Source organism: Ambystoma mexicanum, chromosome 3q (assembly GCF_040938575.1).
Source record: "Ambystoma mexicanum isolate Mex_15411 chromosome 3q, UKY_AmexF1_1, whole genome shotgun sequence".
NCBI lineage: Eukaryota > Metazoa > Chordata > Amphibia > Caudata > Ambystomatidae > Ambystoma > Ambystoma mexicanum.
Genome location: NC_090926.1, coordinates 990,997,478 through 991,019,619, shown reverse-complemented (window position 1 = coordinate 991,019,619; position 22,142 = coordinate 990,997,478). Strand labels below are relative to the sequence as shown.

The 22,142-nt window shown below is 44.0% G+C and overlaps 1 protein-coding gene across 1 annotated transcript in view; it reads right to left on the bottom strand.

Moving 5' to 3' along the window:
• The window catches only part of NPLOC4 (NPL4 homolog, ubiquitin recognition factor), an 847,851-nt gene that overhangs the window by 148,402 nt on the left and 677,307 nt on the right, over window positions 1–22,142 (bottom strand). Inside the window, exon 15 of the mRNA XM_069655142.1 lies at window positions 14,921–15,037. Within this exon, the coding sequence (XP_069511243.1) occupies window positions 14,921–15,037 (117 nt within the window). The remainder of the gene's footprint in view (window positions 1–14,920; window positions 15,038–22,142) is intronic.

Sequence of the window (22,142 nt, the reverse complement as noted above, 5' to 3'; positions counted from 1 at the left end):
TGTGTTATGAAATAAAAGACGTTACATATGCGATCACTTTTTGACAGTAATGACAGTTCGGTCTTACTAAAGATACGCGTACCCGCGGGAAGAAATGTAACCGTAGTCAAACACTTAAAACCTGAATTAACACAAGAGAGTTGGGGATAAAAATCATTGGCAATACTTTTGTTAAGGCAGAGAGAATCAGAGGGCACCTTCTAACACGAAAATAAAAGTCAATAGGCCTTGCCAGTGTCAAGTGGAACAGGGCCCCTGTTACCGAGGATCACACAGTTAGAACATTTACAGATTCAAGGTTGCCAGGAGTACTTCGATATTGTCAGAAGAGGAGGCAAAATTAGAGGGAAGGAAGAAAAGGACAAGGAACGGCGACCAAACCTGACTGGAGCCGAAATAAAAAAGTATTTGGGCAAGCGGGTTTAAGTTAGAGTCTATCATAATAGCCTCGAACAGAACCACGTTTATATAGTATAATTGCGGTAGAAAAGTTAGGGTAGATACCACTGCCACCAGCCAAGTCTAAATGTTAAGAGCAAAACAAAGCTCAGAGAGGCACAGACAAAAAGGGGTAGGAATAAACCCTTTCCAATACTCCATGTAAGATGGGGTGCACTGGGGCTGTGGTGTTTTAAGTGACTATATGAAGTCAATGGCAACTTTACATGTTTCTGGAGGACAGTATCAGCCCCAGAAAAATGGAGTCAGTGGGAAGTCTTAGACAACCCAGTGTCACTGCACTGAAGGTGCTGTGTAACACAAAAAGTAGGGCTCATGGAGTGGTGTACTCCAGAGCCCAAGATCACACAAACAGTAGAAATACACATCACAAAACACATGTAAGAGTGGGAAAAAGGCCCACACTCTTACCAAGTGGAAAAATAAACTCCATAAATCCAGCAAAGCTGCTGGGGGACTCACTAGGTGAGGGAAATTAGCCAGAGAATGAGAATTTTCCCTAACAGTCCCTCAAACTGATCCCACTGTAAGAAGCGGACTGCTTCCTGTCAAATCTGATTTCTTAACTATTGTACATTCTTGTGATCAAAAGAGCATTGTCCCTCCTCTATATAAAGAAAGAATGAAACCACCAGCACACTGGATACTACGAGACCCAAAATGCCCTAAAAGCTAATTTGAGTTCAAACCCTTTGTATGTCCTGAAACCATTCCTGGGGAGGAAAGGCCATTCCTATTTCTATGCCCCGAATGAAACTGAAATAAATTTATTTTTACATTTATATAGCGCTACAAACCCTCAGGCATCTGAGCGCTGCTTATTACACGGTGTGTGGTGCTCATAGGCCTTCGAGTTCGAACTAAATCCAGTGTCAATTGGAGGGACGATAAGACCTTTCATTGAGAGGAGGCATGAAAAACAAATTACGTACCTCTAGGTTATGTTCTTTCTGATGAATGTTCCTCCCACGGATTCCTCATCTAGGATATCCTCTATCCTGGCGTAGATGTTATCTGGAAACCTTTCCGCCACCAGGCAGAGCATCGTGGCTCCGAGTCGGCTCCACGCGGCGCCTCTATGCCCCCCACTCCGTACAGGATGCCTGGGTTAGTATATATAGCAGTGCCATGCGTTGTGACCTCAGTTCCACTCTTTTCCCGTACTCTGAAGCAGAGGGAACCAATGAACTAGCTTTCTGTAAAAAGGGGCAGGTAGGGAGGGTGATGAAGAATCAGTGGAAGGGTGAGGAAAAGCACAGGAAGAAGGATCTTCATGAGAGAGATGAAACCCAAGACCATTTTTGGGAGAAAAGAAGGTCTCACTCTCAGGGCCACCTTCTCTTTGGAAAAGGGAAAATAGGGAGGTAAAACAGACAACGCCTGGAGATCACTCACCCACCTCGTGGAAGTGATGGCTACCAGCAAAATCATCTGAAAGGTGAGTAACCCAATAGAACAGGAATCAAGGGGCTAAAATAGAGCAACCTCAAACGTTAAAACTAAATTCAAATCCCACGCTGGAATCACAAAATGGCAGGGAAGAAGCTGGTTGCACAAGCCTCAAAAGAACTGCATAAGTGGGGATTGTCAACACGGAAACGGATCTGAGGTAACCCTTTGCAGTACCAGTCTGCAGACCCACTTAGGCCAAGAAAAGCAGAAAATCCAATACAGGGGATAGAGGACAGGATAGAAGAAAGGATCCAGGTCCCTCTCCTGGCACCAAACCGAAAATGTACCCCACCTGCAGGCATAAATGGATTTTGTAGCAGGCCTCTGAAATGAAAGGAGCACATCCAGCATATCGTCCATCAAGTCCCACTCCTTGCAGCTCAGCCTCTCAGTAGCCAAGCATGAAGGTTGAGGCTGCTGAGGCTTGGGTGGAGGACCCGCGCCTCTGATTGGGAGAGCAAGTCGACGCTCCTCAGAAGGCACCCGGGAGGGCAAATGGACTGGTCCAGCAACTCCGGATAGCACGTTCTCTTAGTCCAGTCCGGAGCAACCTAAGAATCAACGAAATGACAGGAATTGACAAACGCATAAAGGAGGATGAAAATCTACTTGACCATCAATGCATCCCTCAGAGATCCACGACGAGGGAATTCCCTGTAGCAGAACAACTCACACTTCCAGTCGACATAGGAGGTGAAGAGGTCCACTTGAGGAGTCCCGTTGTCAGAGAGGCACCGTTCTCCAGATCCCAGAACCACAGCCGCATTTCTTCTCTGCACAGAGAAAAAGAGCCCACACCACCTTGTTTGTTGAGGTAGTGCATGGGCACTATGTTGTCAGTCAGGAACAGCTGTAAGGAAGATATGGTACCAAACAGTGAAGACAGACACAAGTGATCAAATTTCAAGGGCGTTAACTGATCTTCAATGGATTGGTTGAACACCTATCTAAACCTAAATCTAACAATGGGAGCAAGCTACAACCATCAAATAATAATAATGCAGTCCTAGTGGAGTCTGTCAAAATAAAAGAGCATATACTAATAAACCTATTGCCAATCCTTACTTCCAAATACAAAACAGTGTGGGATAATAGTTTATGCAAAAACAATAGTTTTCAAGAAATAATATGTCAGGATAGTTTAGCAGTTGGCTTCTCTTCCCCACGTTATCAGCACTGGGCAAGGTGGCACGTTGGAGCTTCACACACACTCTGGCTTCTCTGCCACGAGGATATAGTTCAAAGCATAGGAATCAGAGCCTTTTGCCAAAGCCTCCTTTCCAATAACATACTCTTCCTGCAGAGGGCCTGTCACAACAAATAAGCACCAAAATTCCTTTCTCATCAGGGTTTTCACATGTACAAGTTTGCAATATTCATCATGGGTCTCCCTCTTTCAGGCTTGGACCCCTTTTTACCACAACGTTCACAACTGGTCTCCCTTGTTTGGGCTCAGACCATGGATCTCCCTTGTTCGGGCTCAGATCCCTTTAGCACAATATTCACATTTGGCCTCCCTCGTTCGGGCTTGGACCATGCAATCTCACTTTCTACATTTTCCTCTTGATATCAAAAATCAAGACTTTTGAATGTGCAATGGGTTTTGCTTAACCGTCGCAGGACCACTTCGATTCACTTCACAAAATGTTCTTACTTTCGTTTCTGCCACCTTTTGGCTGGATACCTTTACAGAGACCTTCGACTGAGCAACCATTTGGTCGCTGGTATCGTATCTTTCTTGCTCAAAGTTCAAACATTCATCAGCAATCTAGCTTACTCGCGTCTTTCATCACACGCATTAAACAGTGTTCATTCCTGCGCTCGTTATACAATGTTGCTGCTTGCAACCTTGACTTCAACACAGACTGGTCTTGCATCTGCCTCCCCAACTCACCGGCTGTTTTGATCTCTCTGGCACTACTTTTTCTTGGAGCCAAGGACGATACCACAGCGGATGATGCTCCTCCTCCCCGACTTGGTCAGCTACGCAGGCGGGTCTCCGGTATCCGACACCATGCAGGATCCTGGTTTTCTGGCCTTACGCATTCTGAACTGCAGGGCTCTTGCAAGTAACAATTCCCTGCCGTAAAGGTCAAGGTTATTTCCGGCCTTGCAAACCCTTTGGTTTTGTGTCTTTCTCCCATCGTTCAGCTGCCTTCTTGAAACGCACTTTTCCTTAGTGTGTTTTGCCTCACGCAGAGTGTGCTTTCATTCTCTGTCTTTTATCCGTGTAGGGAAGTTTAATGGAAGGCAAGTGTGAATGATTACCATTAATTGCCTGACCGTGCCTGACCATAGTAATGGGATAGGTCAGGTACAATGCTTGGTGTGAGAGTCTGTTTTCGCCCAGAGCGGGCTGTCAGTGAGAAAGTGTTTGTGAAGGGAAAAGGAGGCGAGGGGGGTTGAGTCTCGATATATCCTATCAGGTAGGATGGGGTAACGGTGTTACAGGGAGGAGGATACTGTGTCTCCCCATCAGGTGTCCCACTCCCCGAAGACCCCCTCACCCAGGTGATCCTATGGCACTGGTCCACCCCCAGGGTCCGGATCCAAAGGTGATGGCCGTGCCCAGACAACCTGAGAGAGAGAGATCCCCAGAGACTAGCGGTGAGACACCTTCTGGTTTCTCACACAGCATAGTGGTGCGTTTTACAGAGGGGAGCAAAGTGACCAGGACCAGCCCGATCGCCCTCAACTACGGCATGTTGATGTGTTCATGAGACTCTGCAGGAGACCACAGTCCGCACACCATTAGGTTGGACAGGTGAGCGTCTCAACCTGTCAGAGATGCGTCAATGACTACAGTCATGTGGGTCCAAGGTTTGGCGAAACAACGTGTCTCCCAGCAAGATCTCTTGCGTGGGCCACCACACGAGATCCTGAGCAAGCCCGCCACGGTTTTAAGCCTGTAGATGGTCCGACATGTGGCCCTGAAATTGCGACCATTGGCCACAGAGAAGCCACTGAAGTGATCTCATGCGCAGCCTCGACTCCAGCAGCACAAGGATGAAGGTGGCCATGAGGCCGAGCAGGCACAGGAAAGCAGAAGCTGGGACTTTCTGGGATTGGAGACATTGCCCACCCAAATGATGTTCATCATTCGATCCTTGGGGAGGAAAGTCCTGCCCAGGCGAGTGTCTAAGACTGCCCCGATTAATTGGAGAGAATGGTACGGCAAAACCTGAGACTTTTTGAAGTTCAGGGAAAAGCCCAAGCTGTGCAAAAGAATGCATGTATGGAGTAGGTGCTGTGACACCAGCTCCGAGGAGCGAGCTCAGACGAGCCAATCATCAAGGTAGGGGAAGACATGAATGCCCTCCCTCCTGAGGCGAGCTGCTACCACTGCCAGCAACTTGATGAAAACCCTGGGAGCTGAGGAAAGACCGTACGGCACAACCCTGACCTGGTAATGGTGTTGGCCCACAACAAACCATGGGTCCTTCCTGTGCTTTGATGAATCAGCACAAGGAAATCTGCATCCTAAAGGTCCAGTGAAACCAACCAGTTCTGCAGATCTGTAGGATCCGGGCTACAGCAACTATCTTGAACTTGTCCTTGCCTAAGAATGCAGCAACCACAGATCCAGAATGGGACGCAAATCACTGTTCTTCAGAACCAGAAAATAGGTGGAGTACCATCCCCTTCCTTGTTGTGAACACGGAACCAGCTCGATCGCACTTTGACAGAATCTGACGGACCTTCTCCGGGGGGATGGGGTCCAGAGACAATGGGGTGGACCAGAGCGCTGTGGTGTGCTGGAGGAATGGAAGGCATTAGAACAATTATATGTCTGTCGGATGACCTGTAAGGCCCAAGTGTCAAAATTGGTCTTTGACCATTCCGGGTTGAACAAGGAAAGCCACCCTCCCACTGGTGACAAGTGGCAAATCCAGTCACTGAGGTTTGGCACCCTAGAGTGTGGCAGGGACAGCGACCGCTGCAATGCCACCACACTAGGTACGCCTTTCTATGCTTTTCTGGAAGCGTCTGCTCTCCTTCAGGTGCAGGCTGACCATGGCCCATCGGGGCAAAAGTGGGATAGGAGTGAAAAGCCCTGCCCCGAGATGATGGCTGTGTGGAAGACTGTTGTACTGCGAGCCTCAAGGACATAGAAATTGACCTGGCCAGCTGGGCCTTCTGGAGGGCGGCGTCAGCCTTCGCCCCCAAACAGTCAGGTCTGGACGTCGGCTGCAAATCAGGACGTCCTCAGCCAGCAGTGGTACCCAACTACTAGGTTAGAGGCCATGGACCTGCCCACGCAGTCGGCCGTGTCCATTTCGGATTGTAGCATCTGGTGTGCTGCCTCCTTGCCATCAGAGGTCAAGGACAGGAAACCATCCCTCATATCTCCCTGCGGGGCATACTTAGCCACATTGGCCACCAACATCCAAAGGCCAAGCGAGAATTTTGCCATTGAGCAAGAGATATTCACAGACCGCAGTGCAAGACTGCCTGACACAAACACCTTCTTGCCCTGTCCGTTAAACCTCTTACTCTCACGGTCCGCTGGAGGGGATGTGAAAGTATAAGTCTTCAGGCTAAGCCATCGCGGCCTGAATTACAAAACTTTCAGGCGAAGCATGGAGGAAGGAAAGGCCCGGCCTCGACGGGAGCAGGATGGAATGGTGTTAACTCACCAGTGGACGAATGCAAAGATCTTTGCCACACTTTCCCGGAGGGCCTGCGGATGCTTGAACTAGCATGACCCACAATCTTGGGTGTCATTGTCCTCGCCAAAGCAGTATAGACAAATCTGGTGCAACAACTGGGAGCGCAGCCTTCACCTTAGCCAGACCCTTTGGCCCTTCAAACTACTGATTTCTCAGTTCTCCATCGTGGATCTGCACTTTCCCACACTTCCTGTGTGTTTTTCAACCAACCTCGCCAGGTAATTAAAACTCTGCTTGCTGTTTAATAAACATCAGTACTGCTTCTGGCACAATCATTGATCGACCGTCTCTACCATTATAGGTAGCCAATGTGCACCAGAGACTTCTGAAACTGAACGCAAGACGGTTCTTTTCTCTACCTCTGCTTCCCTAGATGTCATTAACCAAAGGTGAGGTTTAGACCTACTCTTGTCTGCAGTCAATTAAAAATGAATGAGCACAATCACATTCTTAACTCGCTCCTTTTATCTCTTTGATGTCCTGAAGAAAGCTTGGAGCCCCCGAAAGTCATTTCATCATCAACAAGACCTTAGTGTCTACAACCATCGTATTTGACTGACAAACACTAAAACTGGTCCTCTAAGCTAGAAACACCAAATCTGTGTCGACAGTGAAAATGTGTTGCATATCCAGTACTGTACATCAATCAATTCTTTTTATGTGAAATCATCTTTGTTGTTTTATTCCTGCCAATGCCAAGACACATGTCCATTTGTTTTCGTTTTTGGGGTAATAATTGTACTGCCCCTTTTCTTAATGAATATTTTTTACTATGTTTCTTCTATTAAACTTTGTTTTATATGTATACATTTGAGTGTGATCCTGTACAAATAGTTTAAATAATTACTAGGTTTTTCACCTGAATAGCCCCCCCCCTTATAAAACCTAAGGGAGGGGTAGCCGGGTTCTCTTCCTCATTTTGCTTTGATACTTACCTTGCCTTCTAGAACAAGGCCCTCCTTAAACAAAAAAGAACGCTACCACCCCTGTCTTTTTCTTGCAGATCCGAGACTGACATCCGTCGGTGGCAATCTGCACACTGTTTGAAGCCTGCAGCCTTTGACGTAGTAGGCATGGCGTAGTTTTAGAAAAATTTAAGCTCAGCGAGCGTGTTTCCAAGTAGCGAACAGAGTGCATGGAAAAAAGGAACTGAGGCCATAGGGCTATATATCTATATATATCTATATATATCTATATATATCTCTATATCTCTATATCTCTATATCTCTATATCTCTATATCTCTATATCTCTATATCTCTATATCTCTATATCTCTATATCTCTATATCTCTATATCTCTATATCTCTATATATGTATATATATCTATATCTATATCTATATCTATATCTATATCTATATATATATATATATATATATATATATATATATATATATATATACTAACCCCGTCATGTCCGGCGAGGGGCAAGTAGAGGCATCGGGCAGAGCCAACATGGAACAGTGCTGTGCCCCCTAGCGGCATACTTTTCCAGAGAACAGCTGCACTGGGATAGGGAGATCATAGGCGAGGAATCCATGGGAGGAAATAATCCATTAGAAGTAGCCAATTCAGTAAGGGTAAATGTGCACCCTCCTGAACATGAGCCATGCCTTCACTGTGGCCATAGCCTGAACTGAAACAATTGACTGTTGGAGAACTGGAGGAATCCAAAATCAGGCAGCCTGATTTGAATATGCATGCATTAATCCTGGAGGTCAATAGTATACATCCACTCTCCCTCCTTAAACGCAGAAATTGGTCCTTGCGTGACCAACTTGAAACAATCTGTTGGAAGAAATGTGTTGAATTTAGAGGGCCATGATCATTCTCAACTCCTTCTCTCCTCTTTTGTCGTTCATTGGAATCATAAAGAAGCAGAAACAAAATAGTTCTGATGAAAAATAAACTATTGCCCTCATTGAGGGCAATTAGGAGAGCGCTACACTTATATGAAGTGTGAATGGAAAGCAGTATCCTAGCCAGACCAACAAGATGGTCCTCGGGACACAGGAAAATGTTTATAAAGGACTCCAGAGAGAATGGAAATGTAGTCCCAACAGGGGTTTCATGACACTGAGCATTTATCATGTCAGAATTTCTATTACTCGGCGGAAGTAGGGGTGTATAATAACCCAAATGACTTTCACTGCCGTTTCTGGGGGACTATAGGGAGGATGAGGGTTGCTACAGAGAGGGGAGTCACGTCCGTCCCTGAAAAACATTTAATCTCTGGTAAGTCCTACCATGGCCACTCTTCTGTTAAAAGTAGTAAGGCCTAGCAGTGGGTTCTCTAATGGCTGGTAGCCATTTTATCCAGAAAGTTCGACTTTTCTTTTGTTAACTTGTCAGTCAATGAGTGGAAGAGATTGAGCCCATGGAACGGGAAGACTACCCACCTCGTCTTGGTCCTCCTAGATGAGTTTGGTGGCTTAGACCTAGGCGCTACTTTGCATTTCCAATCCTGAGCACTTTTCTTCTGTGACGGTGCCCATTTTACCTGCTGCATATTATGTTGTGCGCTACTGGTTAAGTCAGCTCCTGTCCCCAATCAAAAGTCCCCAGCATGCACTAAAGCAGCATGACAAAAGATTTCTAATGTCAGACAGCCAATGAAGAGGAAAGAAACAGGAGTGAAAGGAGTGTGAGAATGTATCTCATTTTAAGCTCAGTGATGCAAGAGTCCGTCTTAAACGCAACATACACAAACATAAGCATATGTGGGGAGAATGCAGATGGAAATCTTTAGGGCAAGGGTTTGCAAGCTGCAGCTCTGCATATTTTCAGGACTACATTCCCATGAATCCTCGATGCCCGGGGCTCATGGGAATTGTCATCCAAATCATCTGGAGAGCCAAAGGTTGCAAATCCCTGCTTAGGTTCTTTACTAATAAAAGCCAACTGAGAAAAGGACTTTTTAAAGGGAATAAATTAGATGTCCTGCTAGGTGCGTCATCTGCACATGTTTAAATTATTTCACCAATGGCATAACAATCATATCTATATTTCAAGGCTGTTCACTTCAAAGGGGGTTTTTCACACACAGCAGATGCACCCGAAACAGATCTCCAAGACACACAGGCATCTCTTTCATCATATATGATGTATGGTATGCGCCTCAAAGGTCTTTGGTCACAGTAGATTAAAATGCAGGACATACATCGTGGACGCTCAATGTAACACACCCAGCCAATGTGCAAGTCTCCTTGGAACTTGGCAAATCGTCTGTTACCATGGCTGCTGCATGCATTGCATATGTGAAAATCCATAAAGAAAAGTGATCTTGATTACATTTTAAGATTGGTAGTTCTGAAGAAAAAAAGCCACACTAGTAACACATTAGAAATTGGTAACCGTTAATTAGCACAACAAAAAACACAATCTTTAATTAAAATATAAAAAGAGTAAAAGTTCTAAAATTGTTCAGTATTTTAGAAGCCAAATGTTTGATTTAATCATCCCTTTGCTTTTTCTTTTTCCTTTCTTAAAAATGAATTTTCTAGAGGGCTTTTTCCCACCTTTGAAATCATGGAATTCTTGTAGGTTATGCCAATACAATTTTAAAAAGTGTTCTGAAAGAAAATAACGTTACAAGTAATTCACACAAGCTAAAAGCAAAAACATCTAAATGGCACCAAGAACAGCAGTGGTCAAAAGAGAAAAAAATACACAATTTGAAAGAATTAAACCTAATTTCCTGGTCATGGAATTTAAGGTGATGAAATACAACATATTCACTTTGTCATATTGTATAAATGATTTATTGTGTGTTCACATCATTTACTTAGACCCCCCTAACAGAAGCTACAATGTAGTTGGGACTGTTGGGTTAGTAAGGCCTTTGTTTGAACTTTAGGAATTAAGTTCAAAAGAGTGCAGACTAAAACAGTATGTCGCTATAAACTCCTTAATTCTACACAAATAATCAAAGAAAACACACAGAATGGTATGCTAAAAAATATATACCATTATAAAATTACACATATAAAATCAGGTAAAATAAGTACTACATGTTAAACAAAACACATAGTAAAACAAAGTGCATGTTTACAAACAAATAATTGGTCAGTTAAGACTCAACCAACACCTAAACTAACTGTTGCCCACTGGTAGACACAACAGGGATAAGGGATGCAAAGACACGGTCAAATTCCAGACAATCCAAACACAGTAATGAAGTCACAATCAGGATCCCATACGTGCACTTACAACACAGTCACACGGATTCTGAACTTTAGGACATAGTATTGTAAACAAATACAAAAAGCACACCATACAGTTAATCTAGTATCTAAAGGAAAGGGAATAAAACACTTTAGAACACCCCCTCAACCTCCGCAGAGGCCACCAAAAAGTCAAAACACAATTCTAGAAAAATATTCACAGTAATATTTTGTATTGTTCCAAAGTAATTAGACATTCTTTGTAGATGGCAGTGGTGTATAATCCTGCAAAAGTCAGTGAAAAATTCTAGTAGTAGGCCTAAAATAAATAAGAAATTAAGGGGGACACGAGAAAAGTGTTGTGAAGGACAAGAATCTTTAAAATAATTTTAGGAGAGTTTCAGGTAAGTTCAAAAGTTCCCCACAGGAATAAAAGAAACGCAGTAGGCACAACCACAGTAATAAGAAAAAAGGAAGATAAGTACCAGTTCAAGACAAGACAGCAATAGATGACAGTCAATGACATAGGAGATCCTCTTGGTGAGCTTGAGCACCAGGTTCCAGCCCCAGCAGCCACAAGGAGATGAGAAGCAAAGCAGGATTCAGGCCAACAGAAGTAAACTGCAAAACAGGATAGAAGGGGACCGGCAGAAACCCTCAACCATGGATACGTCCGAGGATAAGTATCTTGAATAACCCCCAAACCCAGGGCTCGTAGTGAAGTACTCACAGTGGTGGTTTGTGAAAACATGTCTTTAAGTCTTCTATTACAGCAGTTTACAGGACAGGTCACGCGAGGATTTGAATCCCAGACTAACTTCAACCCAGAGAATCCAGAAAACAATTGTCCTTCTTAGAGTGACCCCTAACAACAATGGCGAAGATAGCTCCAGTTGCAGGCAACCAATAAGAAACAAAGGCAGCCAAACAGCAGGAAACCGTCCCATGACACTAAAAAAGGTGGCAGAGACCCATAACGACCCAAATAACCAGGAAAGGTGGGGTATTGGTAGGGCAATATTCTTCTGGACGACCAAGGTGCACAAGTAAGACGGTAAAATGAAAAAGCAACAGAAAAACGGTCCAGAAATGGTCCTAGCACAGATGACCCAGTCCATTCAATGAGGAGGATCAATCAGGAAGGGTTTGGGAGGGCAGGTGAAGTCTGCCCAGTGAGGACATCCAGGAGCCTAGAATTGAAACCGGAGCCAATTGTATGAGACAATCCCAGCCAGTACGTCCAAACCGGGACTGAAATTTGCAGCAGCTTCTAGGTGGATCATCCTCTAGCAGTTAGAAAACTTGCAGAGTTAAACAGAAATCAGGCAAACAAACAGCAGAACCGAAGGCAGGTCAAGCCCTAGATAAGCCCCTATACGTATGGGCTGGCCCAAGCCTGTGTTCCAATCATACAACAGGGTTCCTAAGCAAAGGTTTTGGCAGCAAGCCATTCAGGTTTGGCCCTCCTTGCAGTTTCCAAAGACACAGGAATAGTCAGAAATAGAATGGCAGAGAGCATGCCTTAAAATAAAAAAATGCATTAGAAACCAATGGCTAGCAATTAGGTACATGCGGCTACTAATGAGGTAAATTTGCTTGCACCTCTGGCGAAAACCCAAACTAAATACAGCTGCCACAAGTATACTCCCTAAAACAGTACAGTGGTATAATCACTCTATTGACAAAATGGGGTGCTTAAAAAGCATCCCTGAACTAGAAGCCATATGGACAACCATACGAGCATATACTAAAAAAGGAGTTGCAGTGGCAGGGGCACACTTCAGTAGACGGCCAGAACTCCCAAAATACAAAAAGGGAGACAGTGTGTGTAAGGGGGCCATAAAAGGACAGCAGAACCCTCAGAAATTGAATTCTGTCCCAACAGCCACAATGGCAGCAGTACTGCTGCATGATAAGGCATCACAGCACCTATATTGTAGCAACACCCCAAGGCAGAGCAATTAACATCCCCACGGATAGTAAAACATAAAATGGTAGATCTGTATTGGTGGCCTGCCTGCGAGAGGGCCAATGGCTTCATAATGTGGTTATGCTAAATATAGGATATACCAGTTAACATACAGGATTTCAGTCTGTATGCATCTTATGTACATTAGGGGAAAATAGCGTAGCAGTCATTCTCAGTGAAGTTCTTGATTGCTGACAATTAGGTTAAGTTTAGTGTATTTATTTGTATAGCGCACTTAACCCTGAGGTTACTAGGCGCTTATACTTCAGTACATAGTTACAAGTTTGGTGGACTCGGTTCATGTCTAGCCACAGGCTAACAGTGAACACCAGGAAATCGGCAGTAATGGCCTGTAGAGGCACAGGTGGCAGACCACTGAAGATGCGTAAAATCAGGAGTGGTGGTGAACCGATACCCAGGGTCAACAAATTCGAATATCTGGAAGTCTCTATTAGCGAAAACTGGCGGGGGCTCAGTCATATAGAAAAACAGTACCTAATAATGAGGCAGGCCCTTGGGGGCTTGTCTCGTTTCCAAAATACTTGTTCAGGGCAACCAATCGAAATGATACTAAAGGTGTACCGGGCCCAAACTTAAGCCGCTACTAACTATGGGGCTGCATTGTGGGGTATGGAGAGAGTTACTCCCATTGAAAACATTGAGAACACTTTCCTGATAAAATTGCTTGGCCTACCACAGTCAACACCTAATTATGCCACACATTTGGAACTAGGATGTCCCCACATTGGCTATGAGTGGCAGATGGCTCCTTTGTCACACTGGCTAGCGATATGGACAAACCCAAAAGCCACCCTAACACATTTCATTATAAGAGCTTTGGTCTCCAGCTCAATAAAACAAACAATTCCATGGCTATCATACATCTCAAAAGGTATTTCCCAGCTAAATGCCGAGAATTTGATCTGGCCCTCAACCCTCCTATTGCCCTGCATAGCTAAAAAATATAAGCAATTCTTTTTCGAAATCCTTGTGACAAACGGAGAAACCTCCGCATTGGGGGGTGCTGCGAATAGAAGGCCTATTCTCATATCTACTGCAGAGGGTATTCAGCTGTATTTGCTGCATAGCCATAAGCCCTCGCCTGGCCCTAACACGGGCACGTTTCAATTCCCTATGGCTTGGGGCACGAACAGGAAATTGGACAAATACTGAACAATCATCAGCCTGCCCGTGTTGTCACTGGCCCGAGGAGGACCTATTGCATTTTGTAATGTTTTGCCCAGCCTACCTGGATCTAAGAAGAAAAAACATACCACTGCTCAAAAATGCAGGTTTTAGCCAGATTAGACCTGCTTTGAGGATCGTGTTATCAGCAAACACCACCCTATTAGCATGAGGCTGTGTAGAGTACCTAAGAAAAGCCTGATATCAGCGGAACAAATGTTTTGTAATTTGGTTGAACACATGCATTTATTTTGATTATGCTTTTATCCGGTCACTATAATGACTTTGTATTCATTATTTTTAACTCCTATGAATTGTTTTCTAATCATGATTGTACATTGTATTAATTATGTGTATTTGTAATGTGGTTTATGGATATTTCTCCGAACAAACTTATTTCATGATGATATATTGCAAACAGTTACAGATACAAAGTGATACAGCAATTGACTTGGGTTACATATCAAGTATGGACAGAGTTACAGGAGAAGGCTTAGAGCAGTTAGTGCAGAGTTGCAGGGAGTGCAAGTTAGTTTTTCAGAGCGAAGAGCCAGGCTTTTGCACGGTTTCTGAAGGTTCAAAAGGATGGTTCTGCTCTGAGAAAGTTAGGCAAGGTGTTCTACATAGCAAGTACTCAACCACAACCCTCCCGTCCTCCCCAGTTGTGCCATTTTGTAGTGTTATCAATGAGAAACTGTTAGATCGGATCTACAAGAGGAGTTCCTATTCCCCGGTTTAAGAACAATAAATGTATGCAGCTCAGAAGGATTGCAGAATTTATTCGCCAGGTCAAGTAACGTGGCACACAACAGCCATGCATTCAAACTATTGAACTGACACTTGAAATAGGTTTTTCTGTGTATACTGGCACATGAGAGTCAAGTCAAGTTTGCTTCAAACACAAATATGCAAACTAACAAACAGGTGTGCTGTGGTGTTAGGGTTAAAAGAGGACAGAGTCAAACCTCCTGCCTGTACCAGAGTCCCGCTTATTACCACTTTTGGCTTCTTTAGGTACATACCCGGAGCGGCATTACATCGTTGCTGACCAGGAAAAGCAGCAAATGGAAATCGGAGATGATGTCGAGGAAAACGGAGGATGTGTTCTGGGATAGGTACGTGGCTAAGCAGTGGAAATCCTTTTGAGAAAGAAAAAATAAGAGTGGGAACACCATATTATTTCCAGTGATCAACAGCAATGAAAATATTTTTCAGATTGTCAAGAAGTCAGCATTATTTATCAATGGCTTCTGCGATATAGAAAGCATGTTTTGCAAGAAAAAAAGGTCATGCACAACTATACAGGCCTATTCTAGAAAGATTAACTACCTCACAGAAATAGCAGGTGTACTCTCACTCTTAGTCAGGTTTGCAACACTGGAGGCCCATAATAAATAAAGTCAAACTATGTTTAAACTGCCCTCTCTACTACACAGTCAGTGTATCTAATACAGGAGCACTCACTGTTACATTGGCACATTCTTATCTGCACAGTCTGTACATCTAACAATTTAGGGCATTTACTGGGTTTATACCAACATGGGAAACTGACAGTCTGTATATCTAATACTGACAAGTTACTGTTTTCACTCAAAATAACACTGGTTTGTAAAACTGTGAGCGAGACAGAGGCAGAGTTAGGGTGACAGTTAAGGTGAAATCCAGGAACCGTTGGATTTGTCAAATTTGTACGGCTAAGACCTTTTTAACCATTGGACAGTGTTAGGGAGTTTTATAATTTTTATGCTTCATCGCCTCTCCTAATGAGACCCCCAGCACTTCGTGCTGGACATCTGGGACTTTTTCTGAAATACTGAATGAGTGGAGCCTTTTCCCACTCATTCATTCTTTTGGGCTCTGTCTTTTGGAACTCTATTCTTTGTATTTTACCTGTCCATGGAGTCTATTTTCCCCCATAACACTTAAAGGCATCTGTATTTTACTATTGCAGCACAAAGCTCCTTATGGGCAGTGTTGCTGGGGACCCCCTAGGGCCGTCCTTTGAGATTATTTTCCTTATCCTATAGTAACTACAGTTCTTAAGGATCGAGATATACTTAGTGTATCTCATAAAACTTTAGTCTGAGAGATTGGCCCACATCACCTTATGAGTACCAAGGAAATACCTAGTATCCCCTTTCCATCTGCTCCTGTGACTTTTTAGTCACATAGACAACCTCCTAGTTACGGCTGGTGGCTGTGGACGTGTCCTACCAACTATTGTATGATTTTTTTCTTCTCCATAGCCTCGGTAGTGCACAATAGGGGCACCCAAGTACCAATTTAGGGTCGTCGTTCTTTTTTGCCATTACTAGCGTGGTTGTTCTTTGTTAGCCCTTCTTCTACCATTCATGGAGGGGGAGGCTGGTGTGTTTTGCCTTTGGTGGGAAACCTTAAATATCCCTGCCTAGGCACCAGAGTGTCTGGGCAGGCAGGAAGTGGGGGAGGACATTTTCACCCCCCTGTCCTCTGTCAGAGTGCCTTAACAGAACCAGCTCCTACTGGGGGTCTGGCTGTCCTTATTGGATAGTCAAACGCCCCTTTCTGTAAATTGCTGAGAGATTGCAGAGGAGTGTGTGCTGGAAGATACTATGTGATTATTTCTAAAAAACCTTTGTAGAGAACGCTTTTTTAACCAAACCTTTATAAAGAAAAAACATCCATTTAATTTAGGATGCACCCCAGTCCCATTTCCCGATGCTTTTAACCCCCCAAACCCCTCCACCCCAACCATTTTTAAACCTTACCCCGACCCCCATATTCACAATTTGAAACAAGCATGTTTTCGTTGTAATTGTTTTGGTTAAAGAATCATTCTCTGTTCTGTATTCGTCATAATCACTGGATAACGTGCTGGAACTGTATAAAAGGGGAGGGTCCTGGAGTGAAAAGGAAGTTGACCACTGGAAGCTGAAGTAATCAAAGAAGAAGGCGACCAGAGACGCCTGCAACTCCTTTGCAACACTGAAGAGACCACTGCTGCCGTTTTCTGTGCGACAAAGGAAACCCGAAGAGGATTCCCGACTTCCCTTTGACTAGTGGGAACAACCAGTTCCAGGACGAACTTTGTTTTGAGCCATCTCCCAAGCTCCAAGAGCTGTGGAACCCCAATACCAGGAGACCTGCTGCCGATTTCGAGTGCATTGTTGCGGAAAGGTTGAATCCATCCAAATCCTTGCTGAGCACTCAAGGACACTCAGGCGATCCGATTCAACTCGCACAGGCTCCCTCAGAAGATTGTGGGACTGTAAGAAGCGAAGAAGATTGACCAGGCGAATCACGTCCTTTGTTGGTGCTGCAGAAAAGGCGCCAAAATCGCAGTGACGCCAAAGTAGTTGAGGAAAGCCATGCCAGAGGCCCTCTCTTGAGACTGCTGCTAAGAGATCCCATCCATTTTCCTGCTTTTGTCATTAGACCAAGGAATGCAGGGGTCAGGTCCAGAGCTGCAACATAACAGTGCATTCACCAAAAACGTTTTCTTCAAACCTAAGGTACTGTGGCGGAAAAGGCATTGCTTACCCGATTCCAGAAAGTCATTGGAGCGCATGTAGAGGTGTCCAGGGCAACCCCATCTTACCTCCAACCCAAGCCGAAGCTTGTGTCCCTTTAGCCAGTCCTTTAACAGAGTCTTCAACTTTGGTTAAGTCTTCTTGTATCTTGCTTCCTAGAGACTAGAAAGTATGCACAGGAACTTTTGACTTCTGCTGCTTTTCAAGACTTTAATCCTCTCCGAACTCCCTTTTAGCTATGGTGGCATTTTGGACTTTAAAAGACTTGCTGTGCAGGGAACTGCCTCTAGAACCTGAAGATCTACTACAAGTTAACACTTACCAGCTGTTTTCCTCCCCAAAAATCCCTATGTTATTTGCATATGCTGACTAAATACAATTACTGTGTTACTTTGTGGATGCGCGTAGTTACTGATACCACGGTAGACCTGTCAAAGGCATTCAACAGTTGTGCGCGTTAAGCAACTACCAACTAAGTGGCCTTTTAAAAGTATTGTTAAGTATACCTATGTATGTTGGTTTATTGAGCAAAGTATTTAACAGGCGCTCGTGTAAATATAATAAATCTATATTTTAATATAAATGTATGTGTACGTGTTTCTTTGATGTGCATTGCTAAGGAGATTCAGTGTACTTACTTACAGCTCACATCTTCCTCTTAAGATAAGCCTGACTGCCCTGCCACTCTACCAAGGTCCTTGAGTAGTATAGACTGTTACTAAGAGTTGAGGATCTATCAAACCACTGGGATAGCTTACTAAAGTCTTACCTCCAAGTGGGACTTTAGGAAAACTCCCCTAACAGACAGTACATGGTAACCAACATTATTTCCATATCTCCCATGATGCACTGGTGGTAAGGACCTTAGAATGTTTACAAATGGAAGTTCACCATTTGTTTAAATCTTTTATTAATTGTGGAGGACAGACCAACCAGAAAAGGTATCCACACTTGGGAGCTTTTACACAGCTAAGGCAAACACAAGGTCATGCTCAATCGTGGTTGCTAAGGCCAGGGTCAGAGCTCCTTGAGGACAGATACATTTTCTGGTTGGTCTCGGTCCTCCACTAACTTTCCACAGCAAAATCCTCCATACAGTTTAAAGTGCTTGCTGTGCTGAGGTTGCCTCTTCAACATGGAAAAAGAGGAGGCACCTTATCCTGATTTCCTTATGAAGTGTTTTAAATTTGGCAATTTCCTGTACATATACATCACTCCAGTTACAGGTCTCCCCAGGCTTTTGTGGGCAATGAGCAGCATTTGATTATCAAATGAAATGGTGAGCAACAGTTGTTACTCGACAAAACATATCTTTCAGGTGGAGGCAAAATGACTGTAGCCAAAACTATAACAGGAGTAAATTGAATATTAGAAATAGAATGCGTTAATGTGCAGCAACTTAACAGTACGTTGAGGTGCAAATCTAGGCAAAGTGAATTTGAAATAGTTTTAAACTTAATTTGAGATTAGCTTTGTGTTTAATGTAAGTGGTAAATGGGGCCCTCAAACCATATAGGATTTAAAGTACACTTTACTAGGGCTTTAGGGTTATTATGGAATATTCGTAAAGTGTAGTGGCAAACCATTAATTTTTAAGCACATCAGGTCAGTAATATTAGTCCCATAGTGGAGCAAAGATCACTGCACAGAGTGGTATGGGAATTCTACCTTTGATATTTGCAGGAATGTATTGGCATTTTATTTACAGATTATTAACAGTAAATTCCTTTCATTGTAATTAAATGTCTTCAATCATGGACAATTTAGCAAGCATCTGTTTATTTGCACACTATCCAAATGCCAGATGGGTAAAGTATCTAAAAATGTTTTCATCAGGACACTGCAATGAGTATGGAACATTTCTGACAAATATAAGTGATTGCATCAAACACAAATCTTGCTTGTACAAATTAGGCAAATGATTCAAAGGTGGAATGTTGGGCATGCATTCCACCTATTTGTCACTGATCCACTTGTTAACAGCTCATAGGATCAGAAGAAGTCAATTACTAATTCGGAAACCAACATGGACATCTGTGTCACTTATGCCCATCCAGCCCCAACCAAACACCTTGTTGAGCAGCAAAGGTATTTCTGACTATACTGAAGGCCAGATACGTACAATAGGGTGGCCGCTCCTTTTCAGTACAAGCAAACAAACTTTGGAATCATCTACCCACTCACATCTGCCATACCTTAAACCACTGAGTTTTGTTGTAAAACATTTCTATTCTCACAGTAATTAGGTTGGTACATGTTTGAGGGTTTTTCAGGGGGCCAGGATGCCCTTGTTTATTACACAGCGCAGCACACAACGCGTAATTATCATAGGACCACCATAGCATACTATTGGAGTATGAAACATTTCTAAGAAATTATGTGACTGGTGTGCATTTATTATTTTATTTATTTTAATCTGTGTAAAACGCTGCATGCCGATAGGCCTCCGAGCGCACAAAGAAGACAAACAGGGGTCAGGCATCTGAGGATCGGTGATCAGGGAGTGTGTGTGGGGAGGAACAGAGTTCAACCTGGGTTAAGGTTGAACAGGTAAGTTTTAATTTGCTTCTTAAATAGTGCCAGGTTATTAGCCAAGCGTATAAGCCCGGTAAGTGAGTTTCACTGCGACGGGCCTGGATGTCGAATTGTGCCCCCCTCCCCAAATTGTGGCAGCTTGTATCTGGGCTGTGCCAGGGTGGGGTAGGCGGAGGAACAGAGCCATCCCCTGTCGTCTGGTTCATCACTCGATCAATTAGTTATGTTGGGCAAGCATTGGTACGGAATTTAAATGACAGCGTCAGGATATTGCGAGTGATCCTGTGTTGAACTGGCAACCAATGTAAGGTCCTCCTGGCGTCGGATACATGAGCACATTTGAACATACCATGGATGGCCCGAACTGCATTATTCTGTGCAACCTGTAATGCTTGTATAATTGTGCGTGTTGTACCAGCTAGGAGGTTATTGCATTAGTCGAGCCGGGAGTTTATTAGTGCAGAAGCTAATAGCAATTGGTTCTCGATAGTAAGAAATGGGCGGATGTAGTTTAATAACTTTGAGATGAGGCCACAAGCGGATCAGATGTGGGAGACATGCTGACTCATGGGTAATTCATCGTTAAGGACAACCCCTAATGTCTGGACTTTCTTGGACACCTTCATAATATTACCCCCGATGCAAACTTGGCGTAGGCCAGGGCCACTTTACTAAGGTGGGCTCTGGTTGCCACGATCAGAAGCTCCGTTTTATTACAGTCCAAAGCAAATGAGTTGCTTGCCATCCATGCCTGGACTGCGTCGTTGATTTTGTTTATGGCCGCCAGTTCCTGCTCATATTTCCCGCTGAGCTCAAGTACGACCCGAGTGTCAACAGCACTGTTCATATAATGTACACTCAGGGCGTCCAGTAAGTCGAGCAGGGGCCCGATGTATACGTTGACCTGGGTGTGCGACAGGCAACAGCCCTGGGGGATGCCACATGTTTGAAGAACTGGGCGGAAACTTTCTTCGCAGACTGCTACCCGGGCGGTCAGAGGGCAGGGAAATTGGGATATCCACTGCGATGCCTGGTTGGAGCAGTCTACAATCTCCCTGAGCCTTGTCACCAGTAGAGAGTGATCCAACAGGTCTAAGGCAGCAGAGAGATCCAAGAGCATCAGCAAAGTGGGATGACCTCTGTCCGCTATGCCAGTCCCGGTGGATTTAAGATCTAGCATTCCGGTTTCCATCCCGTGCTGAGCTCTACAAATAAACATTTTGCATGTACAATAATACCAAGTGGAACTTTGATAATTGAGGACCGTGGGGCATTCATGTTACTCATTTGTCAATTGTGCAGCAGCCAAGTCTGGTAGCATCCATATTTCATACTATAGGGGTACAGAAGAGAGCCCCATTGGTTACAGTGGTTGCTGAATAGATACCTGCTGCAGCCAAGGTGGACTGGACTTGTAAATGTGGGTACAATGGATGCTTTTACAGATGATTACAGCAGCAGTACCATTGTTCTTCCCTGTGCTTGCCAGGTTTGCCTAGTTGTTGGCCCCTGGTTCTCTTCAATATCCACCTTATTAGTTAAATCCTCATGAGGCCTTCCTAAACTACAGCCTCAATAACCACATCATGAGGCTCCCACTACTCTCCCTGTGCGGTACTGACCCACGTGGCCACCCACTTTGATAGACTAGAGCACTGACAGCATATTATTTCAACCCTACTAACTTCTGCTCCTCAGGCAACCATGACGATGCCTCCACAACAAGTAATATGTAATCTGTTTGCTGGGACAGGCCGTTTAGCTAGTTTTCACTCCTTTTCTGGCATTCTTGTTGCATCACTGTAGCAGCTTCTCTTTCCTGGCCTCCAAACAGGAGCCTAGATCAACATTTGAGGGTGCTACAAGCAACTTACATTGGGCACATACACACACACACACGCATTTTCAAAAATTGATTAGCAGAGGTTGCTAATTAATATTTTCTTGATAAGCAAACAAACCAGTTAGGTTAGCAACGTTCCACTAATATTTTTAATGTCACCAGAAGTTATTTGTAGCCAAGACATAAAATGAGAAACAATACAACAGTTTTGTGTACCGGTGAAGACATTAGTGCGAGGAGTCAGAGCTTGCAAATTCTTTAAAATTCCACTAGACCTGCAAGTTGAGTAACTTAGTTTAGCTACTTGACCTAAGAGAAATGCACCCAACCCATTGCAACATAAGACAACAAATTGAA